General features: G+C 53.7%; 6 protein-coding genes across 6 annotated transcripts; 3 read left to right on the top strand and 3 right to left on the bottom strand.

Annotated features, from left to right (window-relative positions):
* The first annotated feature begins 827 nt into the window (after window positions 1–827).
* On the top strand, window positions 828–3868 carry HER10_EVM0000342 (uncharacterized protein). Its single transcript, XM_035470127.1, has 2 exons — window positions 828–1531; window positions 1588–3868. Exons 1-2 carry the CDS (start codon window positions 1000–1002, stop codon window positions 3507–3509), a joined length of 2454 nt encoding a protein of 817 aa, XP_035328751.1. The 5' UTR covers window positions 828–999; the 3' UTR covers window positions 3510–3868.
* Window positions 3869–4686: 818 nt separating this feature from the next.
* On the bottom strand, window positions 4687–8648 carry HER10_EVM0000844 (WD domain-containing protein). The gene has a single exon (XM_035470611.1). The coding sequence runs from the start codon at window positions 8055–8057 to the stop codon at window positions 5052–5054; it is 3006 nt and encodes a 1001-aa protein (XP_035328797.1). The 5' UTR covers window positions 8058–8648; the 3' UTR covers window positions 4687–5051.
* Window positions 8649–10182: 1534 nt separating this feature from the next.
* HER10_EVM0001005 (cytochrome P450) lies at window positions 10183–16108 on the bottom strand. Its single transcript, XM_035470769.1, has 5 exons — window positions 12151–16108; window positions 11614–12091; window positions 11487–11555; window positions 10733–11433; window positions 10183–10631 (listed from the first exon to the last, which is right to left on the bottom strand). Exons 1-5 carry the CDS (start codon window positions 12314–12316, stop codon window positions 10489–10491), a joined length of 1557 nt encoding a protein of 518 aa, XP_035328824.1. The 5' UTR covers window positions 12317–16108; the 3' UTR covers window positions 10183–10488.
* Window positions 16109–17884: 1776 nt separating this feature from the next.
* Window positions 17885–20082, top strand: HER10_EVM0013102 (alcohol dehydrogenase 1). The gene is made up of 2 exons (XM_035482470.1): window positions 17885–18376; window positions 18435–20082. The coding sequence occupies exons 1-2, from the start codon at window positions 18316–18318 to the stop codon at window positions 19433–19435; spliced, it is 1062 nt and encodes a 353-aa protein (XP_035330291.1). The 5' UTR covers window positions 17885–18315; the 3' UTR covers window positions 19436–20082.
* A 142-nt stretch (window positions 20083–20224) lies between these two features.
* Window positions 20225–22147, bottom strand: HER10_EVM0011913 (actin-like protein 3). The gene is made up of 7 exons (XM_035481325.1): window positions 21971–22147; window positions 21866–21888; window positions 21576–21803; window positions 21474–21520; window positions 21335–21421; window positions 20442–21275; window positions 20225–20388 (listed from the first exon to the last, which is right to left on the bottom strand). The coding sequence occupies exons 1-7, from the start codon at window positions 22003–22005 to the stop codon at window positions 20323–20325; spliced, it is 1320 nt and encodes a 439-aa protein (XP_035330153.1). The 5' UTR covers window positions 22006–22147; the 3' UTR covers window positions 20225–20322.
* Window positions 22148–23596: 1449 nt separating this feature from the next.
* On the top strand, window positions 23597–25121 carry HER10_EVM0002590 (threonine aspartase; the record flags this gene model as incomplete). Its single annotated transcript, XM_035472296.1, has 2 exons — window positions 23597–23786; window positions 23842–25121. 2 exons carry the CDS (start codon window positions 23597–23599, stop codon window positions 25119–25121), a joined length of 1470 nt encoding a protein of 489 aa, XP_035329002.1.
* Between the last annotated feature and the right edge of the window lie 163 nt (window positions 25122–25284).

Genomic DNA, 25284 nt, shown 5'->3' with positions numbered 1-25284 from the left:
AGAAGGTGTGCTTTCGGAAGCTGTGAGCAGAAATTGAATGATCGTGAAGATCTTGGCGGCGGAAAGAAGAAAGAAGAACAGAGAGAACTACAACCTTGGAACGTTTGCCCTTTGAACAAAATACTGGTAGAAGAATGTGAAATAATGAGTCCCCCAGGGAAAGGACTGCGGTGGGATGGATAAGAGAGATGGAAAATAATTTGTGAAGTGCCTCTGGTGGAAGAGGGAGAAGTGTAGCCGAGAGAGGATGTGGAAGAGGTGGAAGGCTTTGAGGTAGGTGTAGACGAGAAGCCCGTCACTTCCCGATCCATACCTTCCATCGCTGTAGATTCGGCTCCCGCCTTAAGTTGGTGATTTTCTCATGGACAGTAGAAGGTGCGCTCAGAAGGCAGGCACCTGCCTCTTTCCTGCTTGAAGAGATATCCCGCGGCCAGCCATGGTAAGTAAGGCCTGGAGTGAGTGGAATTACGTCTCTTTGGAAACTACTGGAACATAAATCGTAAGAATTATGAGAGAATTCACCATGTGCAAACGGCATAGATACTCAGATCTCTAGCAATCAGTTGAATTAGAACCCCTTGAAGGTGTGGTGTTGAGATCGTGTAAGTGACATTCATGAGAGTGGGTACGTACCGCTCCGCTTTCCGTCCTTGCCGTCCCCGAATCAGTGGGCCGGACTGCTGAGGTAAGGCGCCGAGGTGACAGTGACGCTAGAACTGTGAAAGGAAACGGGGACGTGGATCCTACCCCCTGCAGCGCGCGCCGAATGGGGTCCGCCCGACTCGCAGCAACGCTGGAGCTAGCCCAGCTCGCTCAACTTCCATCTCCCGCCAACTCGGAGAGCCCATGACGTTCAATGCACCTGTCAGGACTCCTTGTCCATCTCCAATCCACGAATTTAGACGCGACGATGGTTGATACCAGACATGTGATGACTACTTGATTCGTTGCTACCTCAATCGATCCTTTCCCCTCCCCTCCGCCCGGACGAGCGCCATCATGTCTCCAGAGGCCTCCAGCAACATTCGAGTCTTTATCCGCTGGCACGACCAGACCGTCTTCGCTGGCGAGGAGATCAAATGCACCATTACCTTCAAGAACATCGCTCGCGATCCGAATCAGCAACGGCAGTCCCAACGACTTGCACCTGTAGACCGACCGAGGCATGTCTCGCCCTTGCTAAGAGGCAAGTCTAGCGCTGGCTTGACCCCGCCGAACTCAGCACAAACCCGCGGTCACCGATCTGCTCTATCCCTCAATGTACCGGTCGCTCAATCGCGAAGCCGCGCGGGCTCAGTGCCGTGGACACCATCACATCCTCCCAGTGCTCTTGAGCACCGTGGCAATGGCCACAAGAAGTCCGTTTCCATTGTGTCAATTGGTTCCACAAGCACCGTACCCGACGATAATCAGAGCAACGCTAGCTCCGTAAAGGCGCATCGGCCTGGTCGCGGTCATGCTCGGGCATCCAGCCTACAGATTGTGCCTCGAGGAGCTGCTCTGGGGCTCGGCCTCACAGCGCCTCACTCTGGTCAGTATCCTGGCTCCTGGTCTTGATGCAGAGTGCAAATACTAACTCCATTACAGCATCACCGAGGCACATAAGCTCACCTTTGTTCAACTCGACATCCGCTTCCGACACACCCCCATCCAACTCGCGATCTTCGACCGCACCGAATACCCCCGGCGTGGCAGGTTCACAACGTCCCATCAGATCGCCTTCCAACGCGCTGGCCGACTTCCGGTTTCCAATGGTCCAGTCGCCACTGTCGGACACACAAAGCACACCGGTAGCGTCACACCACGATGGGTTATTAAGTCCAAACACCGAAGTGCCTCCAACCCTAGCTATACGGAACAAAGACGGCGTACTCACCAACCCTATCGAGCATCCTACACCAGCCATGCGAATACTTTCAACGACAAGCATGGGCGGAGGAACGCCACGCAGCAGTGGGGAGTTCTACTCAATGAGCAACAATTCTACGGAGACTCTGGCATCTGAATATCCAACTCAACCCACGCGGGGCCCTATGCGGCCGCCGCATTTCCGAAAGTCTTCCAATTTCGCCTCACATAACCCGAGGCAACCGGAATCCTTGATGATGGGCTACGCTCAAATTCAAGGCTCATTCACCCTGGATGGTTCACTCATCAACCTCGGGCCGTTTGAACAGGTCAAGCGAAAGGCCGTTGTCGGCGGTCAAGGAGGTGGTGTCATTGGTGTGGAGCCTTCGAAACGGGATAGTGGACTGCTTCGAAGTTTCGGTTGGGGGAGTATCAGCAACTCAATCGGAGAGCTGCTTGGAGCCGGCGAGGTCAGCAGCATCAAAGATATGCGCGGCATCGCCAGCGCCAAATCTGTCCCCCTACTCTCGACCCCACAGTCCATCTTGTTTGTGGACTTGAACCTAGCCCCCGGAGAGCACAAAGCTTTCGAGTATTCGTTTCAGCTCCCAAAGGGCTTACCGCCGACACATAAGGGAAAAGCGGTGAAGATCTCCTACAATCTAGTGATCGGCACACAGCGAGCAGGTGGCTCTAAAGAGCAGCAGGTGCGCTCCGTTGAGATTCCCTTCCGGGTTCTCGGCAGTGTCAACAGCCATGGAGAGATTCTTGGTCATGATCTCATGAATCCGTACATTATACTTCGCGATCAGGCGAAAATCAAGACTGTCGACAAACTGTCGACCCTCAGCGAGATCAAGAAGCTAAAATCGACTAAGACGGACGCAACGATTAATGAATTCCTCGTATATGTCGACGAGCTTCTAACAAGGCCACGGCAGGGATCCAACGCAGGGCTGCTATCACCCACGGCATACCCCAGCTCTCGGCGTCCATCAGTATTTGAGGAGGCGACGACGGCCACAGAGGCCATTAACCTAGCTATTATGCGCAGTAACCTAACTTCCGAGGGTCAGCAGAGCCCGAACCGTTTCGAAATTGCCCGCAACGGACAGCGCGTGGGTGTCGTTATGCTTACGCGCCCCTCGTACCGTCTGGGCGAAGTCGTTACTATGGCCATCGACTTCACAGACGCGGAGATCCCTTGCTACGCGGTTCATTCCTGTCTCGAGTCGGCCGAGCGAGTCGAGCCGCATTTGGCCATCCGCTCAGAAGCCTCCATTCACCGCGTGACGCGGAAAGTTCATGTGTCCGCGTCGGAGGCGACGCTCTACTCGCGGAGAATGGTCTTCACTCCGACCATCCCTATTACTGCAACACCAGAGTTCGTCACCACAGGCATCTCATTCGAATGGAAGATCCGCGTGGAATTCGTGGTGCCGAGCCAGGAGACCGAGCTGGAGCGTGAGGCGCCTAGCACGCATCCATTACTAGAAGAGATATCCCGGGACGAGCGCGGAGGTCTAGTGCTCGTGGCAGTAGAAAACTTGGCGTGCGAGAGCTTCGAGGTCGCAGTTCCTCTGCGCGTATACGGTGCCGTGGCAACGGGGCTCGAGAAGCTGGAGCGGGACGAGGCGTTGGAAGAGGGGCTCGCTGTTTGATTACGATGATGTGGTGGGATCATACATACCACAAATGGTGGGTTTGCAAGGCAGGGCAGATGGAACCAGAAAGAACAAGGAGATTCATTCGCGGGCGTTGGATAGAAAAACATTTATTTTCTGGAACACGGCACCACCGTTTTTTTCTTCTCTTCCGCGAAGCAATTTACAGAGACTTTTCACTATTCCCATCACCCAAAAAGACAAAAAGAGTTCACCCCCCCGGTGCTGGACTGGGGGCTACATCTCTTGGTGCTCATGCTGGGAAATTTTGGTGCTCGTTCCGGGACTCGAACTCGTATGCGCTTAGCCTGTCGTCGAGTAGGCTGGTTGGCGTAGATAATTGATGTTGACCGTAGACCACTCCACCACCCAGCCAGTTTGACCTGACCCGTCGACCTAGACGGGCGCCTGCTGGCTGGTGACTGGAGTTGGATTGAGGGGGTATATGAAGGCTTGCTCTTGGTTATTCGGGTTGTGTATTCGGGTGGTGGTGGGAAAAGGTTATCGGATGAAGGTTCGGGAGGAGGAAGGTGAGGAAGGTGCCGGGGAGGGGGGGTGGATGAGAACCGCTTTGTCTCCTTGGACAGGTTGACTTGAGCAGGCGCATTGTACAGACCTCTCTAGCTGGGCAGGACCGTCTGTTTGAGCAGGTTTGGGTGGTGGCCCTATTGCTTTCCTCACTTTGTATGTGTGTAATGCGGCATGAGTATCTCTCGCCCTACCTGCCTTGCTTTAAGGTTGCATTAGACCCGACTTCATGCAGTAGACTTACACGATCAGTCATCTCAACAACCCAAATTAGCTTATTGTGACTTCACTTGGGACCTGGATCAGTCACAACTGTAGTAATAGCTGGTCAACGACGAGGTACGCCTCGTCATGTTGTATTCCCATTGCCCCTAAGAAGAAGAGGGGCTAAAATATGTAGAGATGTAAACCCAAGAGAGCAGACCCGAAGGATCAAGTAGTCAAGGTTGCAAAAAGCCGCTAGAAATCGGCATCCAAATTTCCCTCGTCCCCTTTTGTTCGTATCCACGGTGCCCAAAGTAAGGTGCCTCCGGATGTAGTGTAAATAGTATGTCATCCCCCCAATTCTCCGACCTCCCCAGGCCCCTCCCGCATTTCTGTCCCATTATGTCCTTGGGCACATTGAAAACTCCTGGCTCCAGTTCGCCGCCCCTGCCCCCTCAGGACTCCGTGATCCTTAAATGTATGTGACGAATGTGTCCCTCTTTTGCAAATCAAAGGAATAGTAAAGAAAAAAAAAGTCGCTGCTGCTGTGTCGAAAGAGTGACGAGTAAACAAAAAGACAAGATTTGCCGACAAATCAAAAGTCGGGGTTACGATGCCCCTTTCCGCCTGCGATATCCCCAAAGTCCAAGGCTGAGCACATCTAGACTTTGTGCTGTAAAGTAGGTCGATAATCAATCTCACCCCAAACGCCAGGGTTCTTTTCCAGTTAACGCCGTTATATCCAGCAGGTGTTGTACAATGCGGGTTAGGTCGGAAGGATTAATGTAATAATACAATGAGAGCATGTTAAGGGAATGATGTAGAGGTAGTTTCGCCGCCGGCAGTGTCAGGCCGCACGGCCAGGAGCTCTTCTTCGCGCTCCTCGCTGGGAGTCTGTACTTCTCTCCCTTGAAAGGTATTCCGTAGCTTTTCATCAAGCATAGAGGCCAGGCGCTCCTCGTACTGGTCTAGGAGACCACTCAAGAGGGCTGAGTCGTGCATGGCCTTGGTTCTCGTAGCCCTGTCGCCGAGGGCGGCCGCTGTCAGGCGCAGCTCTTGGTCGATTTCAAAGATGACGTCTTCGCTTAGTGGCTCCGTAGAGGAAAGCTTCTTTCTATAAGCCCTTAACGTACGACAAGCCTGCTCTGTAGCCATATTCAAGCTGCCAAATCCGCGCAAATTAGGCGAGCTCTTCTTCGGCGGCAGGCCCAAAGACGGAAGCGAGGGTCGCCTAGATGCCCTCGACTTCGGACTGATGGGCGGACTGCCAGACCCGGACGAGCGTCGTGATGGTGTGTCCTCAGCTAGCGGGCTGCTTTGCATGCCTGTTTTGGGCGTGCTCACGCTGTTGTTGCTCAGGCCGTATCGAGATGTTCGGCTCCGAATGGTCCTAGGTGGAGATCGTCGGCCACCCTGAGCGGAGGAAGGACGCTGAAACTCAGCCAGCTCTGCTTTGGAGAGAACTCGTCGAAGTGGTGGTCTGGTGGAAGCGGACCCGTCTTTCATTGGAGATGGATCTCTGCTTGTAGATGAAAGAGTTGTGTTGTCCGTTTCCATGGACCAAAGCATTACGGTCCCGTCAGATCCTACGCTGATGACCCTCTGGCAACCATCTTCATCATCGATCAACGTGACACCGTTGATAGCCTCTGTGTGGCCCCATTCTCTGTCTACAAAGTGACCCGAATGAGCATCGTAAAGACGGACGGATTTGTCCGTGTTCGATATGCCCAGCAAGAAGCCCGACTCTCTCCCGGCAGGCTGAGTGAAAACCAGAGACTCCAGGATAGCAGTCTCGGCTCCGCTTTCATCAACACACTTGAAGCAGTTGAGGAGTCGACCATTGGAAAGATCGTATTGGCAAATTGACCGATCTAGCATAGAGACGAATACAGTCCTCTCATCCTGACCCAGGGCGAACGACGTTGGCGCTGCTTTCAGGGTGTTTGCCCTTGAAGGGAGAGCCGCAAGCTCGTCTTCCTCATCCTCTTTGCAGACTATGTCATAGGTTTGCAGTGTCCTATCCATGGAACAAGTCATTATCTTGTCCTCTGATTGGATTAGCACTTGAACAACCCTAGCAGCGAATTCCAGCGTCTGGAAGTGCCGGAACTCTCCACCCGACGTGCGGTGAAATAGTTGCGCAGTTCGGTCTCTGCCCCATGTAGCCAGAAGGAACTTTTTGTCGTCTTCGTAGATGCTGACGCCTTGACAGTCGGACGAATGAGCTTTCGTCTCAAGCAGGCATTCCTTCGTGGACAGGTCAATTATTCTGAGAACGCCAAACTTGTCGGCTGCTACAAGCATCTTCCCAGCCCTGGTCGCTCGGACCACATTGAGCTGATTGACGGGGTCCATATCGCTCTCAGGGATGACCTGTTCAATGGGCACATCTAGGGAGCACTTGATCTTGCCCTTCATATCCCAGAAAATGACCTTGCCAGAGCCGGACCACGTGAAGAAATCTGCACCTTGGTCGTTGGGCTTTGACATTGATTGAATGCCCAAAATCTGGTCTCCGTGTCCCGGTATGGAAACGTGTGACGGGTCGTCCACCGTTTGGCCCGGCTGATAGCTCGAGCTCCAAATATCTACGGTGTGCTTCTCATCGATGGTTACCAGGTTTTCTGTCAAAAAACCCATAGCTACCAGACCAGCAGGTGCGACGCTTTTCGACAGAACACCGTCTGGGAGACTATCGAGGACGGCCTTGACGCTGAGAGTCGCGAACTGGCCCTCCTTCCCTGAGAGATATGCAGTGGCATGTCTGATGGTGATGGAGGTGACCGGAAAGTCGACCGTGAGTGACTTGACGAGCTTTGTCTGTTTGCCGTCATCCTCCACCACACAGACGTCGCCAGCCTCTGAGCAGATGATTATGCTCGTTTCGTCGACGACCGCCGCGCAGTTAAAGGTACCATCTAGGAGCGATCCGAGTAAGACGTTGCGACCGTTGAGGACTCTCTGGGGGGTGGAAACACCCTCATTGAACCTCGTCTTCAAAGGGGAAGAGGTCTGAGTCTCCTCGACTTTCCAGATCTTGATGTGTCGCACGCCGAGCGTGACAAGGCTGCTGCCCATCCAGACCATGCCCTTAATAGTGGAGGTACACTTGTTTTGCTGGTACAACTTGGCAGCACCCGTACGAGGGTCGATTTTCCAAATGTAGAGGAAGCCATCGTTGGCCGTGCCCAAAGAAGCAAGCCACCTGGTATCTGCCGACCATGCCACTGCATTCACACCAAATCCATGCTCGCTGATAGAGACCAGTGGAACGTCAGATGATGCGTCCTCGAGGTTGAAAATGAGCACGCGAGGAGCGTAACCCGTCTCTCCGACTGCCAAATACCGCCCATCTCTACTCAGCGCAAGGCACGTCGCAGCTTTGATGCGCTCGCGGCTGGTCCACGTTGATCCCGGAGAGTCGTTCCAACTTTGCGATTCCCGAATCCCAATCGCGGCGCGATTCCTGCTATCGTTGGCCTTGGGTGTAGAAGGCGCTGAGTAGTTGTTCAGCAAAGTCGTCGAGCCGTACACGGGTGTCGCAGTCGGGCGGGCTCGGTAGAAGCGCTGGGCATAGTGTTCACCGTCGACATCGACAACAACGACGGCGCCGCCTGCTATGTAGGCAAATGAGGAGTTTACGGTATCGAAACCTGTTGGCGAAGCGCAGGTGGTGCCAATGACCCGTTTGAGGGAAAGCCGGGACTCGTGGGGTAGGCGCCCTCGGATTGGGGTTCGGTTAGATCGTTGTTGAAGGTAAGGGGAGTTTCCCGGCGTCAGTCTGAGCCGGTTCGTGGGAGTCGCGCTCATTATATCGCCATTGGCTCGCGAGCGTTGTCGCAAGATTAGATTGAGATTACGAGTTGTCGGAGAAGAATTACGTCGCAGAGGTCACCCCCAGATAGGTCGGTGACGTGATTGAGAATGTGAAAGAAAGAGCGTTTGTCGCAGGTTTCGCTATCGCAAGTCCAAAAGAGAGTATGGCAAGGTAGGTAGGTAGATAGGTAGGAGTCGGCAAAATTAGTGCGGTAGGCGCGCCGAGCGGTGTAAGTCGAAAAGGTGAAAAAGTTGTCTAAGTGGCTGATGGAAAGCTGCGAAAGACGTCAATTTCTGTGTCTCAGTCGATTGGTCGGGACAATCAATTGTGCATGAAGAAGGAGGGAACGTACAGTGACATCAGGCGGGCAAACGTTCCCCAAGCCCTGCAGGACGAGGTGTTCCAAAAAAGAAAGAAAGGGTGCAGGTATCCGAGCGTGAAGGAGAAGAAGGAAGGACGCGATGTGCCGAAAAAAGTGAAGAGGTTTTGCGGATGGACGGTTTTCCAACGTCTAGCAAGCAGCAGGTCGGCTGTCAAATCCTCAGGGTTGGAGCCGGTTGGGCGAAGGAGCAGTCTGCCGGGAAGGGCCCTGGTGGTGGGAAGGAAGTGATGTGCGGTGCCTGGATTGCCTTGCCCTGTGCTCGTCGGTCCCGTGGGAAGGGCGGTCGCCTGTTGGTCGCAGCTTCCTGCAGGTGGGAGCGGGAGAGCTGAGGTGGGAGAGCAGAACCTGGAATCGGGTTGCAGCCAGTTCGAAGCACCAATGGAAGTGTGGGAGAGCATGAGAGGAGAACATCGGCAGGCGGGGGGGCATCCAAACCAACTGGGTCGATTTGCTCTTTTTCTGAATAAACCCTGTCACTCTGTTCCCTAAACGGGTCACTCCAACCCACCAGCTGGAGGGGTTATTGAAGGGCGGTCTGGCGGGAAGGATCCAATCACAAATCTCGTCACACCGAAGCTTCACCTCACATTAGGTAGTAGGTAGAAGTATTTCGCACACTTTCTAACAATCGTTTCTATAACCGTCTCTACGACAGCCAGACATTCCTGTATAGCGGTCATACCTCAATCATTCGTGTTACTCGGTCGCTGCCGTTGACGTACCAACTGCGATCGATACGCAAGAGAGAACAAAGGAATCCTTCGAACGGGGCGTGTTTCACAAGACTACGATGAAGAAGTCCACCATTCCTTTGTTCTGTTGATGTCATAGCCCAGGTGATTTCCACAAGCACGTCTCACTGGTCATGCTCTAGCCCAAATTCTTCGAGAGAGACAGCCATTGAGCTTGATCTCAAGAGAGAAAGCTCGGGAGGAGTTCCAAGAGTGCAAGCCCAGCGCCAGTGGCCCCCAACTTCTGCCTCTCCGTCTATCCGTGATCCCGTTTCAATTGACAGGAAGCCCTGAGCGAAAACGCCCCCTACCCCGAAAAAGCAAACGTCCAAACGTCTGGCCGTCAGCCATCAGCCATCAGTTCAAACATCATTTACCCCCGCGTCCGTTCAGAAAAAGGGGTCTGGCCGTTCTTTACTATTCATGTTTAAGCACAGATTGAAGGAGGCCCCAACATCGTACGGCACACGTCCCCTGAAGACTTCAGATCTCTCCCATTCAAACCCTTGACACACCAACATTGACAGCGCACCCGTAGCTAGCAGACGCGTCTCCCGCCATCTGCAAAGAAAACGACTTTTGTGTCTCAATCTCCAGGCGCCATCTCACCTCTCTCATCAACCGTGCGCCCGCGCCCGCTTCACTAGGTCACAAGATACGTGACATTCATTATACGACTGGGACGCGGCGAGTCGGAATCGGGTCATGGAAATGAGCTGCTACCAGGGGTCCCTGTCGCTCTTTAATGCTCCCACCGTAGTGATTGACCGCCGATGTCGTAACCAAGAATCTCTCCCCTGGGTCCCCCCTCGGGCTGGTAGTAATTAGATCCGAACGGGTGCGACGCAAGACGTGCTCACTCCGCGTTCAGATATGTGACAACCGATTTTGATATCAGTCGCCGTCACTCTACTCCGTATTCAATGTTGCCGTATCACGCCATGTTGAGAAAGAGAATAAGCCGCGGTTTTATACTGCGCAAAGTCAACGACGATCCTCATGAAGCGTATCAAAAACTGCAACAAATCTCATTGATATCCATGCCGCGGAGGGACTCGGCGACTCGCTAATCGATCAAACTATCGACAAGATTATTTCCCTCCTAGTCGATCATCCTCATCTCACTATATAACCTTAAAAAAGCTCTTCGTTACCCCCCATGTCCCCAAACACGAAGGTAGCCAGTGTCGCTGTAGTCCTTTTTTGTGATTTATTTTTGTAGATGCCACTTTGGCCCTTTGATTTTTGTTTCGTTACATCGTTGCAAGAGACTGAGAAAAACTCGCTGCCGTCTTTGCGGCTTTTTGACAATTATGCCATCTCACCATCAACAGCCTCAAAAAGCGCGATAGGCACACCATGGCCCGGCGCGCCGACGATCTCGGCCCTGATGACCTGCGCATTCCAGTCTCCGCGGTATTCGAGCCTGTCAAACTTTTGCAGAATTCTCGCCACTGGGTGCATATTAGCGTTTGCTCAGCAATATCACCATATTCACAGTGCATGGCCCGAATGGAGGGACGAGGTGCAGGGGAGGACAAGGGCGGGCACTCACTCGTATAAGCCATCTCCGTGTTGGCAAAGTTTTGTCCAACGCAGATTCTCGGACCGCCGTTGAACGGCACATACTGCCATGGCTTCGGCTGCCAGTGCTCCCACCGTTCGGGGCTGTAGATGGCCGGGTCCGCAAACGTCTCTGACACTTCAGGATATAGATCACGCCTTCTCTGCATGGCGAGCGTGCTGTACACAACTGAATCCCCCTCGATCACGGCGATGTCGGGGTTGCCATTCCTGCCAGGCAAGGTCGTCGTTGTCAAGGCGGAGCGCACATTGAAAGGCACCGCGGGGTACAGACGCAGAGTCTCCTGGAGGCAGTTGGTTAAGTACTTCATGCTCTTGAGGTCCTCGTAGGTCGGTGCCCTCTTCGGTCCCAAAGTCGTCAGGATCTCAGCGCGCAGCTTGGCATATGTGGCAGGGTAGCGGGAAAGCTCGTAGAGAGTCCACGAGAGCGTTGCAGCAGTAGTATCACGACCGGCGAGAAGGATAGCAACAAGCTGGTCGCGGATGACCTTGGGGTCGCGCGTAAACCGAGCAATGTTGTGAAGGAAAGTAAAGTCCTTGTCAGACTTGGAGAGCTTCTCGAGCTCTGATGGCGGCAAGGCCAGGGCCTCTTGGATGAAAGGGTGGATAAACTCCTCAATAACCTTGATGCCACGCTTGTAAGTTCCGTGGGGCAAGATGTTCTCAAAGGGTCTAGCATTGGGTCAGCTCGGCTAGGTCTGTTCACCCTCGTCAAGGACACATACGCCATGATTGTGTAAAACATTTGATAACTCTGGACTTCGTTGAATGCGTGTGCAAAGTGATGCTTCGGGCTGTCAGGTGAATTAGCATCACATCAATGCCGGCTCCAGGTCTGAGTGGTCTACTCACTTGCCAAGACTGTTAACACCATGTCCAAGCAGGAAATCGGTCGTCACATCAAGTGTCATACGGTAGAACAGATCCGAGATATCAAAGGTGACTCCTGACGCCGGAAACTTGTCCATCATGATGTTGGTCCACTTGTCAAAGATGTGCAAGTCGCTAACACGATCCTTGATGAACATGGGCCGGATCAAGCTCCGGTTATCCTGCCACGTCTTTCCATCCGTGGTGAAGATGCTGTCGCCCAGGAACGGAGACCAGACTTGATGGAACATGGGACCCTTTCCAAAGTCGGCAAACTTGGAGGTGAGGACAGTCTTGATGTGCTCCGGCTCTCTAGTGATGAGGAAGCGGAGCTTGCCCGTGAAGCCAATCTCGACTGTGTTCGGAGACTCAGGGGTAGCGACGCTGAAAAGAGTGTTGAATCCCTCGAGGAGCTGGTGCCTAAGTTGATAACGTCCGATCCGTAAGAACACCGGAATGGCTTCGCACCAATTAGCCGCCTGATCTTTGGTGCGGGGGGAGGAGACTTCTCATTCTTACCTGTAAAGGGGTTGGAAGCAATGACTGGAGCTCTTACACCACCAGACTTGCTGAGGAGATACTCCATCCTAACCCTGAAGAACACCAGAAGTAGAAGGTAGGCTCCAAAGATGGAGCCTCCAATGTAGAGCGGGTTAGCCGCCGTCAAGCTCTCGAGTAAACCCATCTTGATGGAAGTGCGAGTTGAATCCCCTAGCAATTACACTAAGTGAGGGTTCCTGTAGTGACAGGTGTCTCCGAGACAGGTGAAGAAGGGGTTTTGAGGAAAAGAAAAGTTTTAGATGTCGAATTGCAAATTCAAGACTGTAGAATTTCTGCAATTAGGGACAACCAATGTTTAGCACCGAGGGGCTGGGCAGGAGGTAGGAGCAGCATCGTCTTAACTGAGCTGTTTCAATCCTCACCGAGCGGCACATGTAAGTGTGCTTGCTCAGGCCGCGGTTAGGTTCGACCCTCCACTTGGGGTATGCCTTCACTTGTTTCGTTTGGACTTGGTGGTCATCATCTTCAGGTGAGAAGACGATTGGCTAGAAGACCTGGCTCATGCATCGTGATCGAGCGTCTTACACGGACCATCCCAGGATCTGCCATGCAACTGCACTTGTCTCAATGTCACTAAACCAGCGTCAATCGTCTGGGCTGCCCGTAGGTTCCGACACTTACAACGCAGAAGCTGAGCTGTAAAGGCGGGGGGACTCGGCCAAGCCCCCGCATGACACTGGCCAATGTCTCCGTTGAGTCTAAACGGCTTCCGATGCGAGGACAGGACGGTGTCACATCACGTCCGGATGCTTGTTTGGCATGCAAGCTCAAAAGCAACTTAGAATGGCAAAATAGTACCAGGGCTTTGGAGAGAGCTTTTCAATGCTTAATATTGAGGTTCTGGAGGCAGGTATTCGCACAAGCAAAAGGAACAGGACCGACCGCGATTCGAACGCGGGGCCTAGAGATAAACTGCGTGTGACTGCAATCTCTCGCTCTACCACTGAGCTATCGATCCTACTCAGTTATTGGATGATTTTTCGTAGTCGCGTGCGGGTCTATGAATCATTAGGTCTGTCGGCCCGCTCCCCACGCAAGCCCTGACCGGCTCCACCATGGCGGGAGATCAGATCCAGGTTCATCACCTTCACGAGCCAGTCGGCGTAATTCTTCCAATGCCAAGTTGTGTGATGTGCTCAATGGCACCCTTGAACTTGTGTATTTCGACAACGCGGAAGTGGCGTGCGTGACAGCTTTGACATCAGTACCAGATGAGAGCGGTTATCGAAGCAGAAACTTCAGCTTGGGCTGCCTTGCGTCAAACTTGGACAGGTCACAGCGTAGACTAATACGCCAGACCGTTTCCCCCCCTCTGGCTGGACTCCTCAGCGTTGTCGCAGCTGTCAAAACTTCAGGTCAAGGTATCGTGCAACCGTCGTATCACGATCAGCTCGAAAAGGAAACGATGTCGCCCTGCCATAACCAATGGGATTATGATCGTCCTCACTCCATCTCGAAACCCTTTGTCAGTCTTAGATCGGACAGTGCACAGTCTTTGGAGCGTTCATCTTGTAAACGGCATGCCTTTTCACTTGAGATGAAGCAATTTGTCAAAATGTCGGAAGAATGGCAAGAAATTGGTGGCAACCACTTTGAATGGCCCTTGTAAGCTTGCAGGTAACAATCCAGCCCAGGTCCAGTCTCGACATTCGTAATCACTTCTTGGATCTGGCGATGAATTCCCGTGTTCATTACGCTCAGTTGTATGCTGGCATTCGAGCTGCTCCAGGGCAGTGACTGTTCAACGATGCCGCTGCCACCCGCACGCAACATGAGAGGAAGACATAAAGTGCTCCGCTTTCGTAGAGGAATGGCAGGCTGTTGGGCGTTAAGCTCCGTTACCCTACCCTCGTTCCTCGAAATCTGAGTGCTGGCTGTCGAGCTTAATACGAAGCTAGAAGCGGACATTTCGTTGATAAAAGCTTCTCGACAGGACCGAGAAACTTTGGTTGCATATGACTACCCAGCTCGGGATATCGGTTACTGCCAAAAGCCCCGAATTTGCGCTTGATTCGATGGCAAGGAAAGTGACTTTTCTCCGCGTGGTTCGTAGAGGCCCATGGGGATTGCGCGGGGTCTCCTCAGCCCCAGATTTACTGCTCTCCACGTTGGCCAGATGTCTCTGGTAGTGTCTTCCGCTCTTCCGGAGCAGACTGGGCGTCTGTTTCCGTCCCCGACTGACTGAGGTGGCCGAAACTCACAGAGTACCGGTAATCTCAGAGAACAACCCTCCGCTCGTCCTTGAAGCCGCCGCACTACCGGATCCGGGGATGAACCCGGGCGTCAGCATTGACTGGGATCTCGAGACAAAGTGCGCGGCACACAGTGTAAGTTGTTGGCAGGCAAAGTAAGGGAGTTGACCGAGGGTTTCGAGCTGCAGGAGCTTCCCCGCAAAGCTGGAGAAGCAGAAAGGGTGGTTGGTTGGGGTTCTGAGCGTGTTGAGGCAAGATGGGATCAACTGTTTGAGTGAGAGGTTCAGCTATTCATAGGTGGCATGCGGGGAATAGATGGGGGAGGGTTTGAGAATCGCGGGGCCCCATCCGTAGCCGCCACGCTTATGGGCAACTCTGTCAGACGCAGTGGGCATTGTCTGCGTCAGGAGGTTGGATTTGCAAAGCTCCCTTCGAGCGAAGGTGTGGAGGCTGGCCCTCATTATTGGAGTATGCCGGCGGAGGTTTCGCAGGCAGGTGGCAGCGTGCTGCGGAAATTTGGGGGAATACAGCATGAGCAACGAGCTTGCAGCCGAAGGTGCATCGTGAGGCGTGAATAAGTGGCACCAAGGGCGGGGGATTGTGGGGGGACAAATTCCTATCAGCTAGGGTATTAGCAGTAAGTCCAAGTGTTGAGGCAGCATATGCTTTGTTTTTTTCCTACCTCTGCTCTGATTCAGGGATTATGTGTGTCGTGTAGCCGTATCGTGCGTCGTAGGGGGCGTGGTGTTGTTGAGTAGGGGTTGCGAGATGCATGATCCGCAGGTCCCGCTCTGGGCGAACGGAGATGAGGACTCTGAAGCTATTCGCAGCCACCTCCCTGCGACTTCGGACTAAGACTTGTGCGGCTGCTGCGCCTTTCCAAACATGGTACACAGTAGGCAATGTCCACGAGAACCTAGGTAGGCTCGTCTCGAGTTAGCTGCAATTCTAGAATCGCGGCTTGTGATTGTTTGCATGGCGCTTGTTTGGCCAAGTATCGTCGACTTTCTGCTGGAAACTTATGTGGGCATATCGTGCATCATTTTGGAGCTCTGTCCGGAGGATGCTTGACTATGAATTCGACATCGAGGAGTAGACGTTGACACAGAGCATGTGAATTGTACAGTGAGATGGTGTTGTTGATGATGAACAGTGACGGAACCGTCGACGGGCGGGAATTAGACCCCTGGAACGGTCAAGGCGGCTGGACTGTTTTCGGCGGGTTTGGTGGTGTCCGGCATGAGGTGGTGTGTGGAAGAAGGAGCAAATGCTGCCCGGCGTTGAGTGCTTCTCTCCCAGTAAGGCCGTTCAGATGCCGAGAGATTGCGGCGACAGGCGTCAGCGGAAGGGTGTATGGACCCTGTAAGGTAAGGTAGGTAGTCGATCCCCACCAGAGCTTCCACTGCCCGATCACCACCACCAAATGGCTCAAATGCCAATGTAGATTGAAGATTGTACGGCGTATTCTCAGTGTAGGTACTCGTAGTATGACTAAGGCATGGAAAGTACTTTGTAGGGTGGGGAAGAAGGTGCGCATCCCGACTATCCGCGCTTCCTGCCTTTCGGACAAGCGAGTGGTGTCATGATATGACGGACCTTCTGTTGTTCTTTCCCAATAGCTCCGAGCAACATTTGTTCATTGCGGGAGTTTCTTCCAAATGGAAACGGGCAGAGAGGGATTAAAAAAGAATGTCCCAGATTAAAAAAAGGAGGCTCACCAAAAGACGAGGATCTGGACATGGATCCGGCAGCTCCCGAAATGGGGAATGGGCTCTGCGTGGTGCTGTTTTCCCACTGCTGTGGCGCGGGCCTGCCATGGCTTTGGCCGCATCTTATTCGTCCTATCTCATGATTCTCCATCTTCAGCCCAGAATCTGGTGCTTTTCTGGTAGTTCTTCGGCCCTACAGCTCAAAATCTCTTCAGCAACACCGCAACATGCAATCCATCGGCCCTGCCTCGCAACTGCGTTGATTCGGATCAAATCATCATGGAATCAAAATGGATACTGCTAGAATCCCACTCGGGCTGCCTCGCCTGCATGTTCGCCGTCACTTTCGGTCTCGTATCTATCAGATCAGATCAGGTCCGCCGATCCAATCCAGACGCAAAGAACATGCAGGAAAGCAAGTTGGCATAGGCAGCGATTGATGGTGTGTAATACTGGACCGAAGCTGGCAGACACACGCAGTTTACTGTACAGACCTGCCAACGAAACCCAACCCAACCTGTCGGCGACGGCCGTCAACCAAACAAAGATGCTTCAACTTCCAAGAACAGGAAGAAGAGGGATCTCTCAACACGGCCGTGGTTCCACCCTTCCCACTGCTCACAGTCAGAGCTGCAGACGAAGCCCACTCCCCACTCGCCTCGACGTCGTTCATTGTGGGTTGCGCTGTGCTCCGACGTCAATCCGCACCTGTCAGGTGGAGTTGTCGGTTCCTTCGTCAAGCATTCCCCCTATCCATGCCATGGACGAGAAGTTCAATCGAAGGAAGCCTCGAGACTCAGAGAGAGTCGAGAACGTACCAAAACTTCCATCTATCCATGCCTGCTGTCCTGACGCACCAACGCCCTTGATCCTAGCTCACTTATCCCACACCACACTTTACCTTACTGTGTATAGTGGTGCGTGTGTAGGGTCTTGAAGTGCCAGGGGGCGCCTTATGGCCTATCCAGCCTGTCGTCCGCTATCCGCGCCTTCGGTCGACAGCAGCCGTTGCATCGACGATGCATCCCAGAACATGCCTCGAGTGCCTCTTTGTGGTACCTCTACACTGGGGAAAGCTGCTTCTGAGGCCAATCACGGTCCGACACCGCCATGCTCTTACGCTCCCGCTTGCCCTAACACCGCGCGGGGTAATGCTGCGAGAATGTTTCCCTTTGTACCTAGCCTTCTTTTCCAAGGTAGCAGTAGCAGCACTACAACTTTCTCCCCCAACCCGGTGGAGCGAAACCGTGGGCAGCCCGTTACTGCGAGCCTCGAGCCTGCAAGTGCAGGCAGAGAACGACTCGGGACGTGCAGGAAGCGCCGCCGTGGAATGGAACCCGGCGGGAGCCCCAACCCGCGCGTGTACGAGTACGTACCCAGGTGGGTGTACCGTACAGTAGGTAGGTACATGGCAGTCTCCGGGCAGAGAAACCAACCACCACGCTTCCCTTTCTCCTAGGTTCTCCAACAACTTCTCAGAGCTGTGCTTGATGTGCGGTGATCCGGCCCACCTGGGACCCGGCCGTGTCCTTGGCTTTCCTCACATATTTTGCAAAAAAACAGTTGGGGGTGTCAACTGGGTGTGTACTTTGTCAGTTTTCTATGGCGTGTCTCGAACTCCTTCTGCCACTGTGAGGGGTAAAGCTCCTTAGACTGCGGTTCCTGGCCTGTCGTCAACATCATACGTTTTTTGCTCTAGCCTTGTCCAGTGGATGCCCAGTCGGCCCTGATACCACACCTCACCTCACTCGTCCGAGTCGGTCTCTTCCCAGTCCTTCCTGCTTTGCCTCCTCTCAGCTTGGAAGTCTCAACCCACTTTATCCTTCTCTCCGATACTGCTTCACCATGCCATGCTTCACTTGACATGACGGATGTACCAAAGTATCTCGCCCAGAACGTCCATCCCTGACACGAACCGTCCGGTACCGTACCGAGCTTCCCCCAGCTGTTGGAGAGCAGACCACTGCCACCCTCACCACCACCACCCCCACTTCTCACTTATACCACCGTTCCTGGCCATGCTCAAGATGTTGCTCTCGTCTCTATATAAGACCAGTGTCGCCATGCTCTGGTTTCTCGTCTGATCAGATCAAGCGAACCAAGCTCAACAGCCTTCCATCTTACATTCCAATCTCTTCTTCTACCTCATAGGAAGATCCCAGATTTCATCTGTACTTCAGAGACATCTTCATACACACACATCACCAACACAAACCATCATAATGGCCGCTCCCGAGATCCCCACCGAGCAATGGGCTCAGGTTATCGAGAAGACCGGAGGCCGTATGTCACCACTGCATCCCTCATAGCTCGTTCATATATCACTAACATGACATCCTAGCCGCCGTCTACAAGAAGATTCCCGTTCAGAAGCCCGCCTCTGATGAGGTCTTGATCAACGTCAAGTACTCCGGTGTCTGCCACACCGATCTCCACGCCATGATGGGCGACTGGCCCCTCGACACCAAGATGCCCCTCGTCGGTGGCCACGAGGGCGCCGGTGTCGTCGTCGCCCGCGGCGAACTCGTCAAGGACGTCGAGATTGGCGACTACGCCGGTATCAAGTGGCTCAACGGCTCCTGCCTCGCCTGCACCTTCTGCCAGGACGCCGACGAGCCCCTCTGCCCCCACGCCCTGCTCTCCGGTTACACCGTCGATGGCAGCTTCCAGCAGTACGCCATTGCAAAGGCCGCCCACGTTGCCCGCATTCCCAAGGACGTCAGCCTCGAGGCCGTGTCCCCCGTCCTCTGCGCCGGTATCACCGTCTACAAGGGCCTCAAGGAGTCCGGCGTTCGTGCCGGCCAGTGGGTCGCCATTGTCGGTGCCGGTGGCGGTCTCGGCTCCCTGGCTCTGCAGTACGCCAAGGCCATGGGCATCCACACTGTCGCCATTGACGGCGGCGCCGAGAAGGGCGAGATGTGCAAGAAGCTCGGTGCCACCGAGTACGTCGACTTCACCACCTCGTCCGACCTCGTCGCAGACGTCAAGAAGGCCACCCCCGAGGGTCTTGGTCCCCATGCCGTCATCCTTCTCGCCGTCAGCGAGAAGCCCTTCCAGCAGGCCACCCAGTACGTCCGCTCCCGCGGCACAGTCGTCTGCATCGGCCTGCCCGCCAACGCCTACCTTCGCGCCCCTGTCTTCGACACCGTCATCCGCATGATCAACATCAAGGGCAGCTACGTCGGTAACCGCAAGGACACCGCCGAGGCCCTTGAGTTCTTCCGCCGCGGCCTCATCAACGCACCATTCAAGACCGTCGGCCTGAGCCAGCTCAATGAGGTCTTTGACATGATGAAGAAGGGCCAGATTGCCGGCCGCTACGTCGTCGACACCAGCAAATAGACGAGCGAGACAAGATCTCGAAACAAAAAGTTGTGGGGGCGTAATGTGAACTCTTGAGAGACCAAAAAGGTTGGGGCCTTAACGGCGGCGGTTGGGTGGCGGCGGCAGTGGTTGTGTTTCACGGCGGGCGAGTGGATGAATTTGACGTCTTTTGTTTGCAAAGGGGCTTTTGTTTAGGATACCTAACCTGGGAGGGAGTTCAGCGTGTATGATACATATCTTTCTCGTTCTATTGGAAACGAGTAATGAACAAATTTGGAAAACACTCTGCAGTCTTCTTTGAGCTTGTAACACTTGTGAGAAACTCCTGACTTTTTGCAAACTGACTATAAGATAGATGGCCACATGTTACTAGTAGCCAGAGTTCAGGCCGCAAATACTCACGAACATCAGTCTTGGCATAAATGTTAGCAGGGCTATAGAGCCTTCCAGCTAATTAGAAGTGCATGAAATCGGATCATCAGGACTTTGGGGTAAAGGAGGGAATGGGTGTAGCCCATCTTAACTACTAGCGTCTGCTTGTCCCTCCAATAGTCACAGACCAACTTGCAGCGACGATGTTGACTCTTTGCTTTGCATCAAGCACAATCTTGGCATGGATCCGTACAAAGCGTAGTGAGTTGCATCGACCAAACACTCTAGGCAGGTGTCAGCCCTCGTCGAACGCACCTCGAGTGAGTGGACAGAGCAAGAGGAGACGACAAGACACAACACAGCTGTTTTCTGGGTACCCATTCCAGCTTAGGAACGCGGCCGGCTCCTAGTTCGCACGTGCAGAAAAGGCATGACGGGAAGTGGTCATGATTTTGATTCTCGTAAATAGTGGTGGTGGTAGCCTTTTGGAGATAAGTGTTGGCTCGCAGTCTCTATAGCAAAAATCCCCAAATTTATGAACCACCAGGGCCGCCCAACAACGCAAACCGTCTAACAATGCTCGGGCCATACTCTTCATACTATAAAGCAAGTCAGCAAAAGCGCTCAAAACGAGGATGAATGAAAGGTTTACCTCAGCCTTGGTGTGGCAGTAGGAACGGAACTCGGGCGTCTGTCCCAGCAAACTACCACCGAACCAGGGACCATGTCTCTGCCTCTTGTGCGTGATAACCTGAACTTCCAAGCCACCAGACTTAGCACCACCGCTGCGAACCTCACTGGCTCGGATGCGAGCATCGACCAGTTGCTTGATATCTCTCTGCAAGCGGCGACCGAAGTCCTTGTACAAGGTACTTCCGCCGGAAAGAACAATGTTCTTGTAGAGACCACGACGCACATCGATAGGGGAAGCCTGAATGACGTTGTCGACCACGGTGGGAAGGGGCGTGAGGAAGTCGGAGCTGTAAATTTCGGGGTTGAAGAAGATCTCGGGAGCGAGGAAACGCTCGTATCCGACGTCGACGGAGACCTGACGGCCACCAGGGTGAAGCACCGGGTGCTTGATGAAGCGGGTGGGGTCCCGGTCGTATCGGGAGAACTCCTTGACAATATCGGGGCAGACGTAGCAGTGCTGCTCCTTAATCTCCTGGGCCGTCTTGAGCGACGAGTCCGGCTCGCCTCTATCACGCAGCAGCGACTGCACGAAGTAGGTCAGGTCGCGACCTGCGATGGGGATCGACTTGATGGAGGATCCAATGACGTATCCCTCAGCGACAGGGATGACGTGGGTAACACCGTCACCAGAGTCAATGACCGTACCGGTCAAAGATCGGTCGTGGACCTTGGAAGAGGTCCATGAGGCGGCAAGGGCGAGCACAGCCTGGACGGCGATGTACAGACCGGCGCAGTTGAAGGACTCGAAGAAGATTTCGGCTGTGTTCTCGCGGTTCTCGGGGGGGTTCAGGGGCTATGACAAAGTCAGCTTGGACTCTTCCGCGTCTTGTAGAGAGATATCCCGTATCGTACCGGTTCGGTGAGGAGGAAGAAGTGATCTTCGGGTTCTACGCGGAGATACTTGAAGATGGAGTTGGACCAGAACCGTTCCATGTGATCCTGCAAGCGGTCAGCCCAAGCACAGCACAGTTGAAGCCTTGACATGGCTAACCCAGTTCTCTATTTGGCCATGACGGATAGGGTAGTGAAGACCATAGCCTGATTCTCGGTCAGTAGCTGTCTTCCAAGAACGCGTCCGTCGCATCCAACTAACCGGGTCCTCCAGAAGCAGCAATGGCCTCATCACCAATGAAGAAATCGAGGTCCTCGGTCCCGCGCTTCGAGTTCAAGTGGCCACCGGCACCTGCGCCGCCGGTCAGGAAGGATGGCTTATTCGCGACAGCTGGACGGCCGGAGCCCGTTCCTCCTGCACTTCCAGCAGCACCTTTCGTCGCAATGGCGGTCGGGAATACGAAGGACGGGGAGTCGTTGCCGGCGAAACCTGATTAAGACGTCAGAGATAGGAATCGGGATTTGTGTGATAAAGCTGTTCAATTGGCATACCAAGCTTCGAGAATCCCGTGCCGCTGTTGATGACCCGTTAGCTGGTGATGGTCTCACTGACGTCTGCCTCGGGGGATGCGGGGCAGGGTGACATTGGTGGCTTACTTGTCCATGACAACGGCAGGCGTTTGGTTCGCCATCGTGAATGTGTTTTCGGATGCGCTCGTTGAGACTCTAGCTCAGTTGCGGCATCAAGCAAAGGTGAACAGGTCGTCGAGGCGTTGGATGTGTCGTGGAGTTGATTACGACGTACGTCCCAAGGTAGCCGGAAGTGTGTGCCTTGTCACCGATGGAAGCTCCCAACCTGCGGCTGTGCATCAGAGTGGGTGGACTCTCCAGCCATGGGAGAGGTCGGTGCCCCACCACCAAGCCCCACCAAGACATTCAGGAAGGAAAGACGGTGTATGTTTGCATGCACTGTTATCCAACACTGTAAGCAACTTAGCTAAGCAAGGTGTACTGCTTCGAGATTCAACGACACTCGATCGCTCATGCCGTGAGGCCTATCAGGAAACATAGAGCCGTTCCTTTTCTTGCGTGGACTGGAAACAGGGAATAACTGCTTCTGCCTAATATTTAACCGTCTATCTGTATTAGTTTTTGAGTCAGAAGCGGTTGGACAAAGTAAAAGACATCTGCAATCTTCGACTCGCTGAAGTCAGTCTTTTCCTTTTTTACCTGTGCAGGACATTTCAACATTGATTAGGCATCTGCTCTGATACCTCATTTGACAGTTCAACCGAACGAACTCACCTCACTAGTTTTTTCTTCCTTCTGGTCTTGTTAAGCGAACGCGTGGCTTCAGGAAGGAGCCCAGACACACTGGATCCCACTGAATGTTCTGCGACCGCCTTACACAACGACCCTTCCTTCTTCAACAGTCGGCACTTCGGCTTTTCTGAACTGATGCGGAAACCTCTCTAGACCTGAAAGTCTTGCTGCTTCTCCTTGGCTATTCTCCCAAGCCACATTCCTCATACCTCATTTCTCCTCTTTACCTAAGACCAACTTTCCGCTCCATCTCTTGGATGGTTGTCGAACGGCCCCGGGGACAAGCCTTCAACGATCGTTGCGTCCTAGCACAATATCATTTGGGTGCATTGGCTAGGTGCTCCAGCCGTCAAGTCTCAATAGCACGACTTCGGGCCTGGTTCTCAACAACACCGTCGACTGACCAACACGGCACCTCAAGTTTTATCTCAAACTTAGCGACTATCATTCCCTGCTAGGCCACATTTGAGCATCACTTTCTTCCAACTCAAAGTCACACTGCGCTGCAGCCAATGTGGACCGCAAGCTCGTAGTCAGCAACGCCATCCATACTCCCCACCGACACAACCGTCAAGTGTCTCCCGCACCAGCGACCGAAGGGGAACTCTCAGGGCTTGGAATCCAAGCTCGGCCGGGCGGACACTGGAATGGAAAGGCCGGCCCCTGAGATTAAGCACACCCCAGCCACCACAGCTGCGGGAGGTGAAATAACCCCTTTGGAAATCACCAAGGTCCAAGGTCACAGAAACATCCGCCCAAAAAAGGTGGGAGGCGCTGATGGCACAGTCGACCGAGTGTTCAAGCGAAAGCACAAAGGGAAGTTTACGGGTGCTATTTTCATCCACGCCGGCGCCGGCTTTCACAGTCATCAGAACGAGCGAGTCCATCTAGAGGCTTGCAGCGAGTATGTTGACCCCAGAGCTCCATAACATCAATGCTAACATAACCAGTGCGGCTTCAATGGGAATGAAGTTCCTCAAATCAGGTGCCACTGCAACGGAAGCTGTCGAGGCTGCTCTGCGTGTCCTCGAAGACAAAGAAATCACCAACGCGGGTTATGGCTCTAATTTGTCGATGGACGGGACTGTGGAATGCGATGCAACTATCGTTGACCATTTAGGAAGAAGCGGTGCCTGCGGAGCAGTTCCCAGTTAGTTGACCATCAATTTTTGGAGCTGAGACTTTGGCTGACATTGATCCTGCAGACATCAGAAATCCAATCTGTCTCGCAAAGCTGATTCTAGACAAGAGCAACCATCCGTTATCGTTACGTCGAGTACCTCCGAACATCTTGGTATGGGAGGGCGCCAAAAACTTCTCGGTAGAAAACGGGATGCAGATCGTGCCCAATGACTACCTCATATCCAAGAACGCGAGAGATCGATTCCTACGCTGGCAGGAGGATCTCAAGCGAGCGGAGGACAAAGTCAAGCAAGCAGGCACCCGCAAAACACTCGAGGAACCAGCTGAGAACTGTCAGCAGTATGACAACATGCCGACAACGGTTCCCTCCCGGATCTACCAAAGTCAGCAGAGAGACCATGCCAATGCTATTCTCAATGGAACATGGAACGAGGGCCAGCCAGATTCACCCCACCGAGGTTCACCGGTGCCTGAGCATATGCAGGGCTATCCTCGGATTACACCTCCGAGGGCAACAATTGAGAGATCCCCATTGAGTCACGTAGGAGCCTCAATACCCTCCGTCAACAGATCTCGGCCTCACATGCTGCAAGAGAGAGACCCTCTGACATCCTCTTCCAGCCACTTGGCGGAAGAGGGAAATCGTGATGGTACAATGTCATCTCAGTGGACAGACGGGGCCAGACATGCAAGCACAATTGCACAGTTGCAGGGTTGCAGCCCTCGTGGACTTAAGAGGCCGTTTACTGCGACTGAATTGGATCACGAGGACGTCATCACCGACACTGTTGGAGCCATAGCTATCGACGAAAGAGGGAACATTGCGGCGGGTTCATCCTCTGGAGGCATCGGGATGAAGCATCGCGGACGTATAGGCCCCGCTGCTCTGGTTGGCATCGGTACTGCTGTCGTTCCCTGCGATCCCGAAGATCCAGACAAGGTCAGTGTTGCCGCGGTGACCAGCGGTACGGGAGAGCACATGGCCACCACCATGGCGTCTCAACGGTGTGCTGAACGAATCTATGGCAGCACTCGTCGTGGACCAAACGGCAGAGACGTCGAAGAGTGGGACGAAGATGCTATTATGGAGTCCTTCATCACGAACGACTTCATGGGCCACCCTGGCGTCAAGAATTGCAACTCGGTCGGGGCAATTGGTGTGATGACAGTCAAGAAGACACGGACAGGGTACTACTTATACTTTGCCCACAATACTGACTCTTTCGCACTCGCCTCGATGGGCGGTACCGACAAGGAGCCCGTGTGCGTCATGTCTCGTCTTGGAGAATCGGCTCAAGTCACGCGGGGCGCTCGAAGAATACGAGTTGATCTTGGCATATGAACGCAGGAACAATGATGTGCTTGGCCGGGGGTTGGAGGACCACAATGAAAGATGGTGAGTTTAGACAGCACACTTTCGTGGTCAAATGGCGCAGAGTTGAACATCAACACGGCTAGACCTCTGAGAGCCAGGAGCGGTTGTAGTTATTCTTACTTGGTAGTGA

Source organism: Colletotrichum scovillei (genome assembly GCF_011075155.1).
Source record: "Colletotrichum scovillei strain TJNH1 chromosome Unknown Contig00009, whole genome shotgun sequence".
NCBI lineage: Eukaryota > Fungi > Ascomycota > Sordariomycetes > Glomerellales > Glomerellaceae > Colletotrichum > Colletotrichum scovillei.
The sequence above is the reverse complement of the archived record's forward strand: the minus strand, read 5'-3'. Positions and strand labels throughout refer to the sequence as shown.